The 15,419-nt window shown below is 42.9% G+C and overlaps 1 protein-coding gene across 3 annotated transcripts; it reads right to left on the bottom strand.

Moving 5' to 3' along the window:
- Positions 1–278: 278 nt before the first annotated feature.
- LOC134394264 (transforming protein RhoA-like) lies at positions 279–14,115 on the bottom strand. Of its 3 annotated transcripts, XM_063119541.1 has the most exons (6): positions 13,857–14,115; positions 8,339–8,374; positions 4,942–5,102; positions 3,185–3,305; positions 2,545–2,675; positions 279–1,646 (listed from the first exon to the last, which is right to left on the bottom strand). In XM_063119541.1, the coding sequence occupies exons 3-6, from the start codon at positions 5,095–5,097 to the stop codon at positions 1,473–1,475; spliced, it is 582 nt and encodes a 193-aa protein (XP_062975611.1). In that variant the 5' UTR covers positions 5,098–5,102; positions 8,339–8,374; positions 13,857–14,115; the 3' UTR covers positions 279–1,472. The 3 variants fall into 3 exon arrangements, with proteins under 3 accessions (XP_062975611.1, XP_062975610.1, XP_062975609.1); XM_063119540.1 differs by lacking the exon at positions 8,339–8,374 and having other exon boundaries at positions 4,942–5,099; positions 13,857–14,114; XM_063119539.1 differs by lacking the exon at positions 8,339–8,374 and having other exon boundaries at positions 13,857–14,114.
- Between the last annotated feature and the right edge of the window lie 1,304 nt (positions 14,116–15,419).

The raw sequence follows: 15,419 nt of genomic DNA on the forward strand, positions 1-15,419 counted from the left end.
CAGGCGCTGTCCTGTCAACACTCAACTCTTGGGAAGGGTCACGGCTCAGTGGCAGAGTAGACGTTTTGCATGCAGAAGGCTCAATCCTCAGTATATCCAGGTAGAGCTGGAAAACCTCCTGCCTGAAACACTGGAGTCAGTGCTGCCAGGACTGGGATAGATGGACCCATGGCCTGACACAGTATAAGGCAGCTTCCTATGTCCCATTTATTGAGTGAGTGTGGAGTTCCCTTCCCAAAACAAAATTTTAAAGAAGCAAGAAGTAAACCCCCACCGTGTACTAAACATTGCTACAAATTTATTACAGATTTGTCTTTCAAGTACATTTTGAAAAGTAACAACCACTTTTTAAACATGTGAATACAAATTAAACACAAAAATCATACACCCCGGTGGCAATGCAGTGAGTACAAAGGGAGGTGGGGGTGGGGAAGGGCAGGAAGAAGCAGGAGTGAAGGGGAGCAGAGAGACAAAAGCAATAGAGTAGGTCCTTTGCACTTGGAGCGGTGGCAGTGGCTCTTCCAGCCACAGGAGGTCCAGAGAGCTGCCCAACAGCAACAAACTGGCCCATAGCACCTCTGCTTACAAATATAGATATTTTGCTAGGAAGGGGCCAGGCTGTAAAGCCCAGTCTCCTGGGTCAGTTTGAAGGAAAGATAGCTCCCTGCTCTGCTTGTCAGGAGATTAAATATTTAATTGGATAAAATTCTATTCAGGGGTAGGGCAGAGGGAGAAGGTAAGGGGACCTGATGCCACTTTACTGAGACAGCGCTCAGAGACGTTGTGTGGCCTCTTAACTGGGCTGTGTTTTCTTTGAAGAAGGGGACGTGGTCCTAAGTGGTTCTGCTATATCCCAAAGAGCAGAAAAGCCAGCTAAGGGTCGATTTGTCTGTCAAGATAAGGGGTGCAAGGAGGATTGCTTGCCCACTGGGCTGGAGGACTAGATTCCACACACCCCATGAGTGACTTGTTTTACAGATCAATAGTCCCTTGCTGAGTAGGTGAAACCCCCTGGGGCTGGATGTTCCAATCCAAAGCTCTAACCATTACTAAAACAAAAGGCTTTCACACTTGGCAGGAAGCCCTCGATAAAGGAACTGCCAGGAGTGGTGTAGTGCCATGGGCTACCAACAAGACAGCCAAGACTGCTGTGAGCAAGCGCGCAGAAGGACAAGGAGCTCTCCCACTGACCCATCAGGGGTCAGCATCTTCCAACCTTCTGCGAGAGGGGTCAGAAGCCTGTGATGGAAGGGGAAAATGCTACCCTTGCACAGTGATGGGAAGAGCCTGGGGCAGACTGGGAACCCCACTTCCACAGTTAGTTACCATGCTCCAGAAGAACCCCTGCCCCACTCTAGCAGGCTCCCCCTCTGAAGAGACATACCAGTCCTGCCTTCAGCATGGTATCAGAGGGGAGGCAAGCCTGGAAGGCTGGCTTGGCTTGCAGGCAGGGAAGGCAGGCTGGGGAGGAATTACAGCAGTTGGCATGAGGTCTTCTTGCGGCCACGCTTGGCCTGCAGGGCAGCCCGGGTGGCCATCTCAAACACTTCCCGTACACCATCCTTTGTCTTGGCAGAACATTCCAAGTAGCCAAAAGCACTAATCCTGTTGGCCATGTCCCGGCCATCCTCCGGTTTCACTGGTTCCTGAAAAGTGGGGTGGGGGGGTGGGGAGAGAAAGACAATGAAGTCTCCTGGCTTTTGCCCTAATAAGAGAAATGGGAGTGGAGTCTGGCAATCAAAACGAGGACACAACAATCAATATTGAAAACTGGTTTTAGAAGCCAGGAATCCTGACTCCCTAGTTTCCTTAGCTGAAAGGACTGGGATTGTGAAGATAGAAGTTTATCTTTATGGCATTCTGAAGTGCCGTATTGGGCCTGCTTGCACATTGTGACAGTCCGCCATGAGTTAGGCACCAATTTGGTATAGTGCTCATGGGCACCCAGCTTGTCGTGTCATGTGAGTTCAGGTGACAGTGTTTGTTTGGAGGCGTGATAACCCTCAGATAAGTTTAAAACAAACAATGGATTTATTTGATGTGACATCTCCTGCAGGTAAATTACGCCACGGTGGGCTCTTGTGTTGTGCAAACCAGGCCTGTCCCAGGCTCTATGGAGGTGCCCTCCAGATGTACTGGACTACAACTTCCAGCATTCCTGACCATTGACCATTCTAGCAGTGCCTGAAGGGACTTGAAGTTCAAAGTATCTGGAGGCCCCCAAACTGGGGAAGGCTGCTCTAGACTGTGTTCTGTAAAGGTATTAAGAACCCCATGGGAGCTTCCTTGCTTTCTGACTGACCAACCCATTTAAAAAATGAGTGCAAGTCAGCTCCTTCAAAATATGGACCAACCTGGATGGGGCTGTGCTTCTGCTTAATGGGAAAGGCAGATTAGTTCCAAACCTCACTTTGCCCCATGTCTTGCGCCCTGTTACAGAGGAACTGCCTGGGTTCTCTGTAGCAGGGTCTAAGGCATATCGGTTATTAATTCTGATGGCACCGCTGGGTTTCTCAGCAAGGGATATTAAGTGCTTGGCTTTACCTGCTTCATCTTGGCTAACTCCCGGCGTGTGTGCTCATCGTTACGCAGGTCCTTCTTGTTTCCCACCAGGATGATAGGCACATTGGGACAGAAGTGCTTCACCTCTGGAGTCCACTTCTCAGGGATGTTCTCTGAAGGGGCACAAGGACTCAGTAATATATCACACACACACACACACACACACACACACACACACACACACACACACACAGAGATAGGAGCTGGAGTTGTCAATTACTAGTAGATGACACATCATACCTCAAAGCAAATGTTCACAAGTTATCTCAACTATCTCCAGGAAGGAACTTAAAAGACTCCCTCCACCAGACTACAAGAGTGGCAGCTCAAAAAATGAGAGGTGCTGCAGCCAGGGTAAGCAACACATGTTAAAGCTGGGGCATGTGTACTGGAAGGGGCAAATAACAAAACACTGGGTGCTAGCATGGTGGTGACGAGGTGGTTCATGCCACATGCTTACCAACTAAGCTATTTTGACAGTTTAGCGCAAGGATTACTGCTACCACCAGCAGATTGATATCTTTTCAGAAGTCAGATCAAAGTAAGAGGACTAAATATATTTGGGCTTCCCGTTCAGTCAGCCCTCCCTCTACACACAAAAGAAAGGTTGTTAAGGACTCACCTAAACTGTCAGGGCTGTCAATAGAAAAGCACATGAGGATGACATCTGTGTCTGGGTAAGACAGGGGTCTCAGGCGGTCATAGTCCTCTTGGCCAGCTGTATCCCACAGAGCAAGCTCTACCTGTAGAAGCACAAACGTGGCAACTTAATGGGGACATGTCCTCAGAGTACTGTCACTCCATTAAGCTTGAACACATTCTGCAATTTGCTAGTGGCTGACCCCATTAGACCCTCAACATGCTTCAATGAACCAGCTCAGAGCCAATGCAGAAGGATGCTGGTAATTTCTGAATTCAGCCAAAAACATGGACTCCAAACCCTATTCCCCTGATTTCACCAAAGAAATGCAGTCCAAAGAGAATCACCTATTCTTAGTTTTTTTTTCTTTCAAACCAATTCCTCTCTCTGCCCTTTGGGGGTTGGTGGGGGAATAAAAGAGGGCTGATTCATACATTGCCCTGACTAACCAAGAAAAGAGAAACACAAATCTATTTTACTCCAGAGACATGCACTGGAAGGCCAAATGCCCAAGGCAATATATAAAAGGCAGCCACTTACCACATATCATAAATTGCTAGACACAGTTTCAGATACATCTCACAGAGTCAAATAAAGGATTTATTTTCTTTCTTGTATACAGTCAACCCCATTCAATCAGCTGCATTTCAAGTTTCATATTCACATATTGGGGGGGGGGGGAATCTGATGTACAGCTTTACTTTTCAGTCTCATTCTTGAGACATGGCCAAATTGGGCACTTCCCACACTTATGTCTATATTGCTAGATATAAGCCACTCTTTACGGGCATGCTAGCATAAGAGATTTGAAATCTCTTCATTGGCTTCCAATTCACTTCAGAATCCAATATAAACTTCTCCTGCTGACCTTCAAAGCTTTTCACGGTCTAGCTCCTTCCTATCTCTCCTCTCTCATCTCACACTATTGCCCCGCTCGTGCTCTTCGCTCCTCTGATGCCATGTTTCTCGCCTGCCCAAGGGCCTCTACTTCCCTTGCTCGGCTTCGTCCATTCTCTTCTGCTGCCCCTTACGCCTGGAACGCTCTTCCAGAACATTTGAGAACTACAAGTTCAACCGCAGTTTTTAAAGCTCAACTAAAAACTTTTCTTTTTCCTAAAGCTTTTAAAACTTGATGTTGTGCAGACTTCTACTGTTACTTTCTACTGTTAGTTTTACCCTACCCTGTGCCTGCTTGCCCTACCCTGTACCTGTTTGCATTCTCTTCCCCTCCTTATTGTTTTACTATGATTTTATTAGATTGTAAGCCTATGCGGCAGGGTCTTGCTATTTACTGCTTTACTCTGTACAGCACCATGTACACTGATGGTGCTATATAAATAAATAATAATAATAATAATAGGTCTTATTAGCCCTCTGCCTCACTGTTTCCCCACTATAATCAAAATTACTCAAAGTTTCAGGCCAAGAGTGAGAGATACTAAGTACAACATCTCTCACTGGCTCACAAGAGTTCACGAAGCGTTAAGAAAATTGGGCTGAGTTAGCATTTAAAATTGGGGCTCCCAAATACTCAGTAGACCCACTCATCAAGCTCCTCTTTTCCATTTCTGTACGTGAAAATAGTAATGACCGATTTACTCGGAGTTGCTGCAGGTCACCAAGGTAGTAATAGAAGTCACTAAACACAGTTCCAATTAACCTTTCTAAAACATGATCCACCGGCGTAACTAGCCGTCCTTTCAACAAATAGCCCAGCAGACTCCTGAGGTCAGCATTACCTGCTTTCCATCCACCTCAATGTCAGCCACGTAGTTCTCGAAGACAGTGGGGACATAGACCTCTGGGAATTGGTCCTTGCTGAAGACAATAAGGAGGCAGGTCTTTCCACAAGCTCCATCTCCCACAATGACAAGTTTCTTTCGAATGGCAGCCATCTCTGCTGAAAGGGGAACAGTGTTCTTTATTAACCAACAGCATAGCCCAAGTCAGCGACTAGTTTTACAGGAGGGACATTCTGAGGTGGAAAATGGCTTTCCCCCATGACTCAACGTTCAGCAAGTCCCTTGACCAGAGACTCTACTTCTTCAACAAATGCTTCTTGCCTCTGGATTGACAACTGGTAGCACCAATAGACTCTTCACAGGAATCACATTTGGCCCCTTGAGCCTTCAGCTGTTCATCTTTACAGACAAATCAGGTCTGTGAAACCTCAAGTTTTCAAGGATCAAAATCAGAGGGAATAGAAGTCACTGGAGGCTTATTTGGGCCTACATACTGCAATACTTGCTGAAGCAGAACCCAAATATGGGCAACAGCAGCGTAAGCAATCCATGAGTTTCTAGGATTTTACTATAAAAAATCTACAGCAACAGTTGTGAAGAGTTAAGTTATAAGGTTAGGACAATTTGAACAATGAATGAAAATCAGAACTGAGCAATGCCTGCCCTTAAAGAGCCAGCTCTGCACTGTGACATGAGGAAAGACCAAATAAGCCTCTCAGTAACTAGACATATGTAAATGCCACCTAAGAATAATGCCATTAATATGTTACACTGATTTTACCTAACTTCATTTTATATTAATACACAGTTGCCTGGGTGGTTTCCACAGTTTCGTAGCAGCCTTTCCTTTAATGACCTCAAGCTGCAGCAGTGCAGGTAGTATTACTCAATTGTTTTAGTTTCCAGAGGGCCAGCTGCCTTTGTTTGTGGCAACAAAAACAACAGAGTTTTGTGGCACTTCAATGTGTTAAGGCTGTGATGCGGGTTTTCCGGGAAATTCTGAATTGAAAAATTTGCATAGGTTCATTTGCATGGGAACATTTTCAGTTTGCTTTGGAAAATTCTCCAATCCCCTAGAAAGTGATTTAAGTTAGCATGTTAATTTTATCTGTATCAAGTAAAGAAAGCTAAAAAGTATCCCATGTTAATCTTGTCCCAATACGCAAGGATTTGACCTGAAAACTTGAGGGGGGTGGGATTTAAAGCACAATTAGGGCACAATCCTATGCATATATTTATATACAAAAAAAGTCCCAAATTCCCAGCATTACCCAGCCATTTAATTATATAGAAATTGTAACTGGAATATTTGTAAAAAAATTAAAGACAGTATCATGTATTTGCATTACATAGTTAAATTTCAGAAAAAAATCCATGAAGGTACTGAGAAGTGGTGACCCACTAATATTAGCAACGCAAAGAACTGTGCATGATATGCTGACAACTACTCATCTGTTTCAACAAAGTTCAACTTTCTTCCACTAAAATTGTTGGGGCACCTTCAGTTTTGCTGTTCAGACTTGTTAGTTCAATTTTACACTGACACATATGTATTTCAATAACATATATGCATTCTCTTACATACTTGCTATAAAACCTGTAAAACATTAATTACAATATTGAAATTGCCAAGCTTGCCTAATATTGCATTTGCAATTTACATTATTCATTGTTACTAGTGAACTTATGAAATGGGGGGGGGGGAAATCCATGAAAAAATAAAGCATTGGAAAAAATTCCATCGCACATCACTGCTTTATTTTAATTTCATTTTATTTATTACATTTTTATACCGCCCAATAGCCGAAGCTCTTTAAGGTGCCACAAAACTCTTTATTCTTGTTGTTCTTTAATACTGTCTGTACTTAATTTTTTTTTTAGTTTTGTACTCTGCTTTTCCACTACAGTTCCCAAGATGGCATACATGCACACTAAAAACAGCATTAATTACACTGCTCTGCACATAATTGGGGTATCAAGTCATTACCATAGCTCAAATGCCCAGATCATGGGTGCTATTCACTGACAATGGTATTCTTAAACCCAGGGACAGAATTTTATAGCTACATACATTACGTAAATTGAGTAAGTTTCTTTGAGCTCTTATCTTGCACACGATATTCTAATTTTACTTCTCATGTGGAGGTGCAAGAAGCTAGGCTAGATGCTGAAGTCCAGCTCCTTTGGCCACTGGAAATCTTATTCATATCTGCTTTCTGGGATTTTAGCAAGCATTGCCTGCACACTTTAAAGCACGCTGTCCTATTCCTACAAGACAGGAAACCACAATCTTTAAAAAAAAAAAAAGGAAGCAGATTCTCAGGAAGGTGAATTCTTTACCCACCACATTCTGCACTCTTGCAGATGCCCAGCCAATACACACATGCCCTTCATTCTCATGAAGTTCCCCCACCGCCCACAAATGATAACTGTTCACAAAGAACATCTCGTTATAGCTAGCCTTTATTAAACAAGAAACTCCTCCCACAATGTCTCCCTCACAGACCCTCCCATTTCCTTACTCACAGACCACAGCCTATTGAAACAAAATACCAACTCTCGAAGATAAATTATTCTGGAAACTCGGAGGGGGGGGGGGGGAGAGGAGAGATGTGTTTTAATAACGCTGTAAAGCAGGCCAATATTATCCCTATGTTCAAATGGGGTCTGAAGACTAGGCCTATTCAGATGTTACCAGGGTCGAGGATTCCCCAAGACTGGATCCCACACCTCACTGCATACATTTGGATGCAGTCCATGTGAGAATTAACCACTATCAAAACCACTGGTCCCATGGAAGATGCAGCAATTATGTGGTTATGTGTAATGTGATCCCTTCGTCCAGACATTTCCAAAGCGACAGAATTCGCAACTGCAGGGAAGTGGCAATCACTCCACAACAGTCATGTAAAATCAAACCACAACGGTTTGCCTAAGGCCAGTCTGTTCATGGCTGAAATCTTAACCAGTAAGCAACATCAACTGTATAGACAAGGAAGCTGTCCACCCATTGTCCATAGATCTGTGCATGCCACCATTACAGGACTAGGCCAACTCTGCAGTAGGGCCAGTAGGCTAGCATATATGGGCTATTTTCTGGTCTGCAGCAACCCTACACATCTGCTGTGTTCTACAAATTGAACCAAGTTTTGCATGACTAAGAGAGAGCCCTAAAACACAGCTGTTGATCTCAATTGTTAAGGGTTATTTTGATCTCCAGGGCTGCAAGCCTTGATCAATTTAAGTGGCATATCAACCATTTAAAACCAGATTAAAATTTATATTTGATCAATCAGGGGAGAGATTATAGGGTAACTCATCTCTGTGAAAGAAAATATTGATCTTGATCTCAATTGTTGTTGACGTTGTGTTAATCAAAATTGTTGTAACTCACCTGGAAGGTTCTTTTTGTAGATGACAGGGTGTAAATCTGAAAATAAAAATTATGTGGGTTTGGAGAAGTGGAAGTCAGAACTACTCCGCAATATAAAAGCACCAGGATCTGACTTCAGACATGGAAACGGAAAAGCTGGTGATCTAGTCCAAAACGCATACACTGCATTTGTCTAATCCTGCAATCCATACCTTTAAATAGTGGAAGAAGGACCTCTATGGATGCCTATGCACAAAGAAGGACTAGTTATCCCTGTTGTGATAAACCTGTGACTGGGCTCCACCATTTCAGACTAGAGGTGGGACCTCACATGACTGAATCACAAGTCCTGTGCATGTAGGAGACCAATATGTCAAGGAAGAAGGCTAGGCTTGAATCCTATTCTGTGATCTCAAGCTTTATTTCAAGAAGCATTCAATCATGTGAACCCCCAAGCTGTAATATGAAGTGATACAGCTAGGCAGGTTGACCACAATGGCAATATGTTAGATATGTTGCGTCTGGCACCCATGACAGATCTGTATCTGACTTAGATATGTATAAGACAAGAGGTGCTATGCTTCTCCCACATTATGGCTCACTGTGGGACTTTCTTTTGAGTATTTTTGTGATTGAAAGCTGGAGATGCAGGTTCCCCCCACCCCCCATCAGCGTGTATAAAATGGGAATATTCTACCCTGTACGTGCTCAAAAGTCTACTTGCCCTGAAACAAAAATTAATTGAACAAGCTATGCATCTCATAAAGAGGCAAGTCCCTTTAGTGTGTGATGTAATATACATTATGAAAGACTTGGGAGTGAGGGGAATTTCTGCAGTTTTGCCCATTATTCCAAGAATACTTAATTTATTCCACCCCCAAAATAGGCATCAGCCCTCTCAAACTACACACAAACAACCAGAGCAATATTTTCCCCAATCTGAACATTTAGCTTCAGTTATGCTTTACTGTCCAGAATGCTTCACATTCTTTCTGTAATCCAACAATCCTCTAAGGTTGTCGGCATTATTATTCCCATTCTGTGGGGATGGCGGTGGTAAGACCAAGAGATCACTGATTGTCTAATGCAAAACTATGAGCTCCCAGCAGCTCACTTTTATTAAGCTACAATCACCCAGAACCTTCAGAAAGTAAAATAAAAAATGCTCAGGTTGAAGTTCAGTTAACATTTCAAGATTATACTGCTCAGATTCACCACATATCAAAGGGAATGTAATCCACAAGCTAGGAATACATAAAATTCACTTTCAAAACATACTGAAACTGTGACTTGATTTATTACTACTTAATATGTCATTCCTTTTTACAAGTGACACTGAAGCTGCATTAGGACTGAGAAGTGATTGTACTGTTTACATTGTATAGAAGCAGCATTATATTGATCAGGTTTAACTGCTGTCTGTATAACTGCCACTGTTTATCGGGGTGGGAACCAGTGGCCCTCCAAATGTTGTTGGACAATAACTCCAGTCATCATTGACTACTGGCCATGCTGGCTGAAGATGATGGGAGCTGTAGTACAACACATCCAGAGGGCATCAGGCCAGAGAAGGCTGATCTAATCATTCTATACAGAGGCTGAAATGCAAGTTATCAGTAACCTTTATCCAGAAAAATATAGGGGGGGGGAATAAAATATAGAGGGGGAAAAAGATAAAGACAATTTCATATGATCCCAGGGACACAAGAATTCATCAACTATAAGCTGCAACTATTAACACAGTGCATTGGCAAATGACACATTGGTGTTGCATATGAAATGGGACTGATTGAGCTAACTGGCTCTTCCTGCAGTTTGACTCACCAGATCCAGAACAGAAGCATTTTTTTCTAGGAAATATTTTGCTGCCCAGTCCTGAAACTTGGCACTGGGGATTCACAGCCAAGTAGACTTAGCTGGAAGCCTCTATGCTGTTTTTAAAGGCCAAAATGATTTAATGCCAGAGTTTGGGGTTAGGATGGGAAGAACAGAACAAACTGGTGACTAACAGCTTTGGATTTGCATCAAGAGGATATTTAAAGCTAGGCAAGTTACACCCATAACTGGAGTTCTAAACAACCTTCTTTCACACACTTCAGAAGGAAAGAGAGTTCCATCTGCCTTGGCTAAGATTTACAGTGACTGCTTTCTTAGAAGGATTTTAAGGCCAGGAATTAACTGACCAAATTAAACTATGGATCAATCTTGCAGAGAGATTTCTTGTAGTTAGAGAATCCTCCATTGCAGCTTTTAATAAAGGCCAGACTTTCTTGTCTCTATATCTGAGAGAACCACCATACTAGAAAAAAACAAAACACAAACCAAACACCTCTACTAGCAAAATAAGGAACAGAGAATGTTATCAGCTCAATATCACTCAGCTTCCAAGTAACTTCCCTTTGGTGCAGGACTCCAATCACCAAACACTTTCTAGAAAGTAACTACAGAACAAGTTACTCTAATCTAATGCATGATTAGGGCCAACGTCCTCAAGTGACTCAGCGAACTGGAAAACAATTTTACTATGATTTATTTAAAAGTTGGGGGACAGTGACATCATCAAGAAAAACTTCCATCTCTGAGTCATAAAAAGTAGCCATCAGTCTAGTACAGGGAATGCAGGCTGACCCTACCCAACACAACCCCATCTGGAGAACCAATATTCAAGTTAATTGTCCCTCACTACAATGCAATGGGGCCTCCTCATGAGAGAAAGTACTCGTTTCTTCAAGTGCCAGAGAGATCAGAGCTATCTTTCATTTCTCCTTTTCCCAAACTGTTAGAGAGGTCAGCATCAACCTGGAGATATAAGCACTAGAACAGTCTTATGCAACCTGGTGCCCTCAAATGTGTTGATTTACTGCACCAGAATGGTAATTATTCTGCCTGCCCATAGAGAACAATAGAGACATCCAGGACTTTTATCATTGCAGGGATTTGGCAACATTTTGTCCCATTGCACACACACACACTCAAGTAGAAGGCAGTCCTCAAATTTGGAAGGGGAAAAAAAGCATTTTAAATTTGTAGGAGAAATGTGAACTTTAGGTTTTGAAAACTTTAAAAAAATTACCTTACACTTGCTTCCTGCACTAGGAGGGGGAATAATAAACTGTCTGATATGATTGCTTCCATTCTGCAGATAGAAACTGAAGCCAAGAGATATTATCTTATGTCCACAGTGTAGCTCAGTGTTAACCTCACATAGAGAGGTGGAGGAGAAAATGGCTGATTGATTTTTGACACAATTCTAAAGATATGAAGGCCTGGGGAGGGGGGACAGAAAAAATGTGGGGAAAGGTTTTTCTTATTCTGTTTTGTACCCTGCGCCCCATGAGGGTTTGGTTTAGTTTTTGTTTTCACTACTGGAAAAGTTTTTTGGAAGCTTTAAGAAATCACACTTACATAATATTTTCTTTTCCAAAATTATGAAACTTTTAAAAGTGGCATCATTGTTACAAAGCTGCCTCAGAAAGTCTATCTCCAAGAACTAAAAATAGTAATGGTGACTGCTACTACATTTGTCTGAATAACATAACAAGGAAAACTTAAAGTCTGCCAAGCATAATGTTCCTGAAACATGGTGGCTATGCCTGTGTTTCCTTCATCTAAGTAGGGTGACCATATGAAAAGGAGGACAGGGCTCCTGTATCTTTAACAATAATGTAGGAAAGGGAATTTCAGCAGGTGTCAATTGAAGTGGGTGAAATTCCCTCTTCATCACAACAGTTAAAGCTACACTAGCTATAGTAGAGTGGCCAGATACAAAAGAGGGCAGGGCTTCTGCAGCTTTAACTGTTGTGATGAAGAGGGAATTTCTGAAATTCCCTTTCCTACATTGCTGTTAAAGATACAGGAGCCCTGTCCTCCTTTTCATATGGTCAACCTACATCTAAGTAATATAAACTGAAACATATCTGCAAACACACATACAATCAAGGAACAATCTAGTATGTGAGAGAGCTGCAAGTGTTAATTCATGTAAACTTTCTGTTTTCTGATGTACTTGAAGCTCAAAGCAGGAGTTTAGAATCAGAAACTATGGATCATTCAGACACGCATTACAGAAATTAACTATTTTTTTCTTCAGTTATTGTGACATCTGCAGCCTATTCCTGCTATACAGAAACAAGCCCCACCAAGTTCAATGGGGCTCACTCCCAACTTGTGTACCTATACACAGTAAAGGTGCAGTCATAATGATACAATACACAAATACATTGCCACCCCTTTGATTACAAGAATGCCTGTTTGTTCAAGTGTTATTTTTAAGCCTATTGTTTTCTATTTCTGAATACTGCAATATACCAAGTTCAGACAGTAAAACGTTCCTTTATTTACCATAACGTTGATGATATCAATTCCCCACACCCACACCTTGTATTCCAACTGGCAATAACTAAGATATACTTTTGGGTGTGGCTTCATCTTTAAAACTGAGTATATTTGTAATCATTGTTTGAATAAAAGTAAATACACATTACATAAATATGCCCAGAAGTATAATTTTAGATACCAAGTTATATGTGATATATTTCTTTATATTCTTAACACAATCAAGTTTAGCCTAGACTCATGATAAGGAAGTGCTGCATATATTTTCATGTCCATCACTCCTATTTCCTCCTCCAAAGGGGGTAAACTGTTTCCCATGTTTTCAAAACTTCCAGAAGCTTTATATCACTAGAAAATTATGTAACACATTTTGTCATTTCAAGAGGGGCTCTGATAAACAGTGACAATTAATTTACTGTTAACAGCCCCATAATGATCATTGTGGTGTAACAATTACAACTTTCTAATCCCATCTTTATTAGGATAAGTCTCCACTGCCATACTACACAGTATATCCCTGTTATCACCAATAGAAAGAAATAGTTATAATTATACAGATATTTCATATGAACAAGTGCGCGTGTGTTTAAATCACCTGAAGGCATCGCAATTCCATGCTGAAAACAAATATAACAAAAGATAGCCCAGACAAAATATACCCCACAAGGCAGAAGTATATCAAAGGCGTGGACTCCATCATTTCCACCAGCCCTCAACCCCTCCCCAAATTCATCATTTAGCACAGTTCAGACACGCCTTGCTCTTTTATGACTTTAATCGTGTAAAATGGAGAGTCCCAAATTAAACCGGAAACCAGGGGGCGTTACTCAAATCTTTTCATGTGCCACCCCCACCTCAACCTACAGAACTACGCTGCGCATGCGCGAAGTCCTTAACTCCACACCCCACCTTCGTAACTAAGCCCCTTTCCTACCCAATCAAAAGCGCTTCGCCCACCACCCCGCGAGGGTGCGCACGACCCCGCCTTGCAGCCAACCGTCCTCTTACTTCGCGCATGCGCCCAAGGTACCTTTCCGATTCGTCTCCGAAACCCCCAGCCAACTTTTCAGCAACAATCTTCTTTTCGGTTTTTAAAGAAAGCTAAAAACCGTCAACTTTCAGCCAAAAAGGACCCAGGCCTGTTTCACTCTAACGAGAAAGGTATTTACTTCCTATCCAGCCACGGTAGAAATTTCCACCTTACCGGATAAGTTCTATCGGCTGCCTCCACTGCCGGCTCCGCCCGGCTCACTCGCCGCCGCCCGGACTCTCCACAGCTGCCCCTCACAGACCCCACCCACCTTGTGATTGACAGAAGTCACCACCCTATAGTACAACTCTATGCAAACATCTCGGACCGTCGTCGTCCTATAAAAGACAACTGAGCCCTCCCCGCCATCCGATTGACAGTAGCTTGTATCCAATGGGAAAACACCGTTCTCCCCCAACTCGAGTTTGGTCGTGTCATCGGGCGCTGTCTGATTCCGGAATGATAGACCGAGCCGACCAATGGCCACTCACTCGCAAAACAGTGTGATAGACACTTAGAGTCGACCAATCGCACTTGATTTATGTGTACATCTGTCCAATTGCAGACGGAAGGCGGGACTTCATCGTAAATCTTTGCTGCGACTGGCAGCCTGTGATGGCCAATTGGGACATGTTATGAACGAACGAACCCTTGTGATTTCCCAGCAAAGGTGGGTCTAGAGCTATGAGTCAACGCCCACCGATTGACATATGTTCAGCAGTAACCAATGGTGGCTTTTCCACTAAGCCCCGCTTAGCTGTTCCTCACTGCAAGCCCCGCCCTCCTCAACTAAGCCACCGAAGTGCTTCCCGCCCAATTGTTGCTTACTGAGGGAGAGACACAAAGTGGTCTTCTCCGGTAGCCATCTTGGGAATTTCTCACTCGCGCCACCCAGAGGCTGAAGTGGAAATGCTACTTCAGGGAGGAACTGTATTCTCTTCTTCACCACTCCCCGTCGCAAAAGGACCGTCAATGTTATCTTGCAGACCACGTAAATAAAGCTTGGTTCAATTACCAAAATAATTTGAGCAGCTGCTGCGTTATGCTCGACGGCTTTTGTCTCGAGCCCAGAGCCCACGTCCAGCGCAATTGGGATTTTCAATAGACAAGGGGCAAGTTGTTACTGGGTGAAAAACTGGAGGCCACTTTTGGTCTGGCAGGAGAAATTCTGTACTTTCGAGAAAGAATAAAAATTCCCATTTGTCACACAAACACAAGCCTCAGTACCTCTACATTGGGGTGGGGGAAAGGAGAGAATAAAAAACAACAAATTGCGCTAACCTCAGTTCATGGAGCTCAGTATTTTCTACTACTCCAGGGGTAGGTTCCTTCAGATGCTTTGGAGTACAACCCTCATCACCCCCAAGCTGTGGTCCAAAACATCTGGAAGCTATAGGCTGCCTGCTCCTGATCAGGGTTGTTCAGGTGAGGGACTTTACCAGCCCGACATGGAGATGGCCAGAGATTGAACCAAACCGGTTGATTGTAGAATATGTATTCTGCCACTGAACTAAATGGATACTGTTGTTTTTATACTGTTTTTGTGTGTGTGTGTGTGTGTGTGTGTGTGTGTGTGTGTGTGTTTAAATTGTATACTTTTAATGTTTACTATTTTTAAATGTTGTAAACCGCCCAGAGAGCTTCGGCTGTGGGGCGGTATATAAATGTAAATAAATAAATAAATAAAGCTTGTGTCTATATTTTAAGATTAACGGAAAAGACTAGCGCTGCAACACA

Source organism: Elgaria multicarinata, chromosome 3 (assembly GCF_023053635.1).
Source record: "Elgaria multicarinata webbii isolate HBS135686 ecotype San Diego chromosome 3, rElgMul1.1.pri, whole genome shotgun sequence".
Lineage (NCBI taxonomy): Eukaryota > Metazoa > Chordata > Lepidosauria > Squamata > Anguidae > Elgaria > Elgaria multicarinata.

Bases quoted from the DNA above. Each gene is read 5' to 3' on its own strand.
- LOC134394264 (XM_063119541.1), bottom strand. From the start codon at position 5,097: ATGGCTGCCATTCGAAAGAAACTTGTCATTGTGGGAGATGGAGCTTGT. The intron at 3,306-4,941 runs GTAATGCTGACC...GTGCTTCTACAG, and splicing joins TTGAGGTGGATGGAAAGCAG to GTAGAGCTTGCTCTGTGGGA. The intron at 2,676-3,184 runs GTGAGTCCTTAA...GTGCCCCTTCAG, and splicing joins TGACAGCCCTGACAGTTTAG to AGAACATCCCTGAGAAGTGG.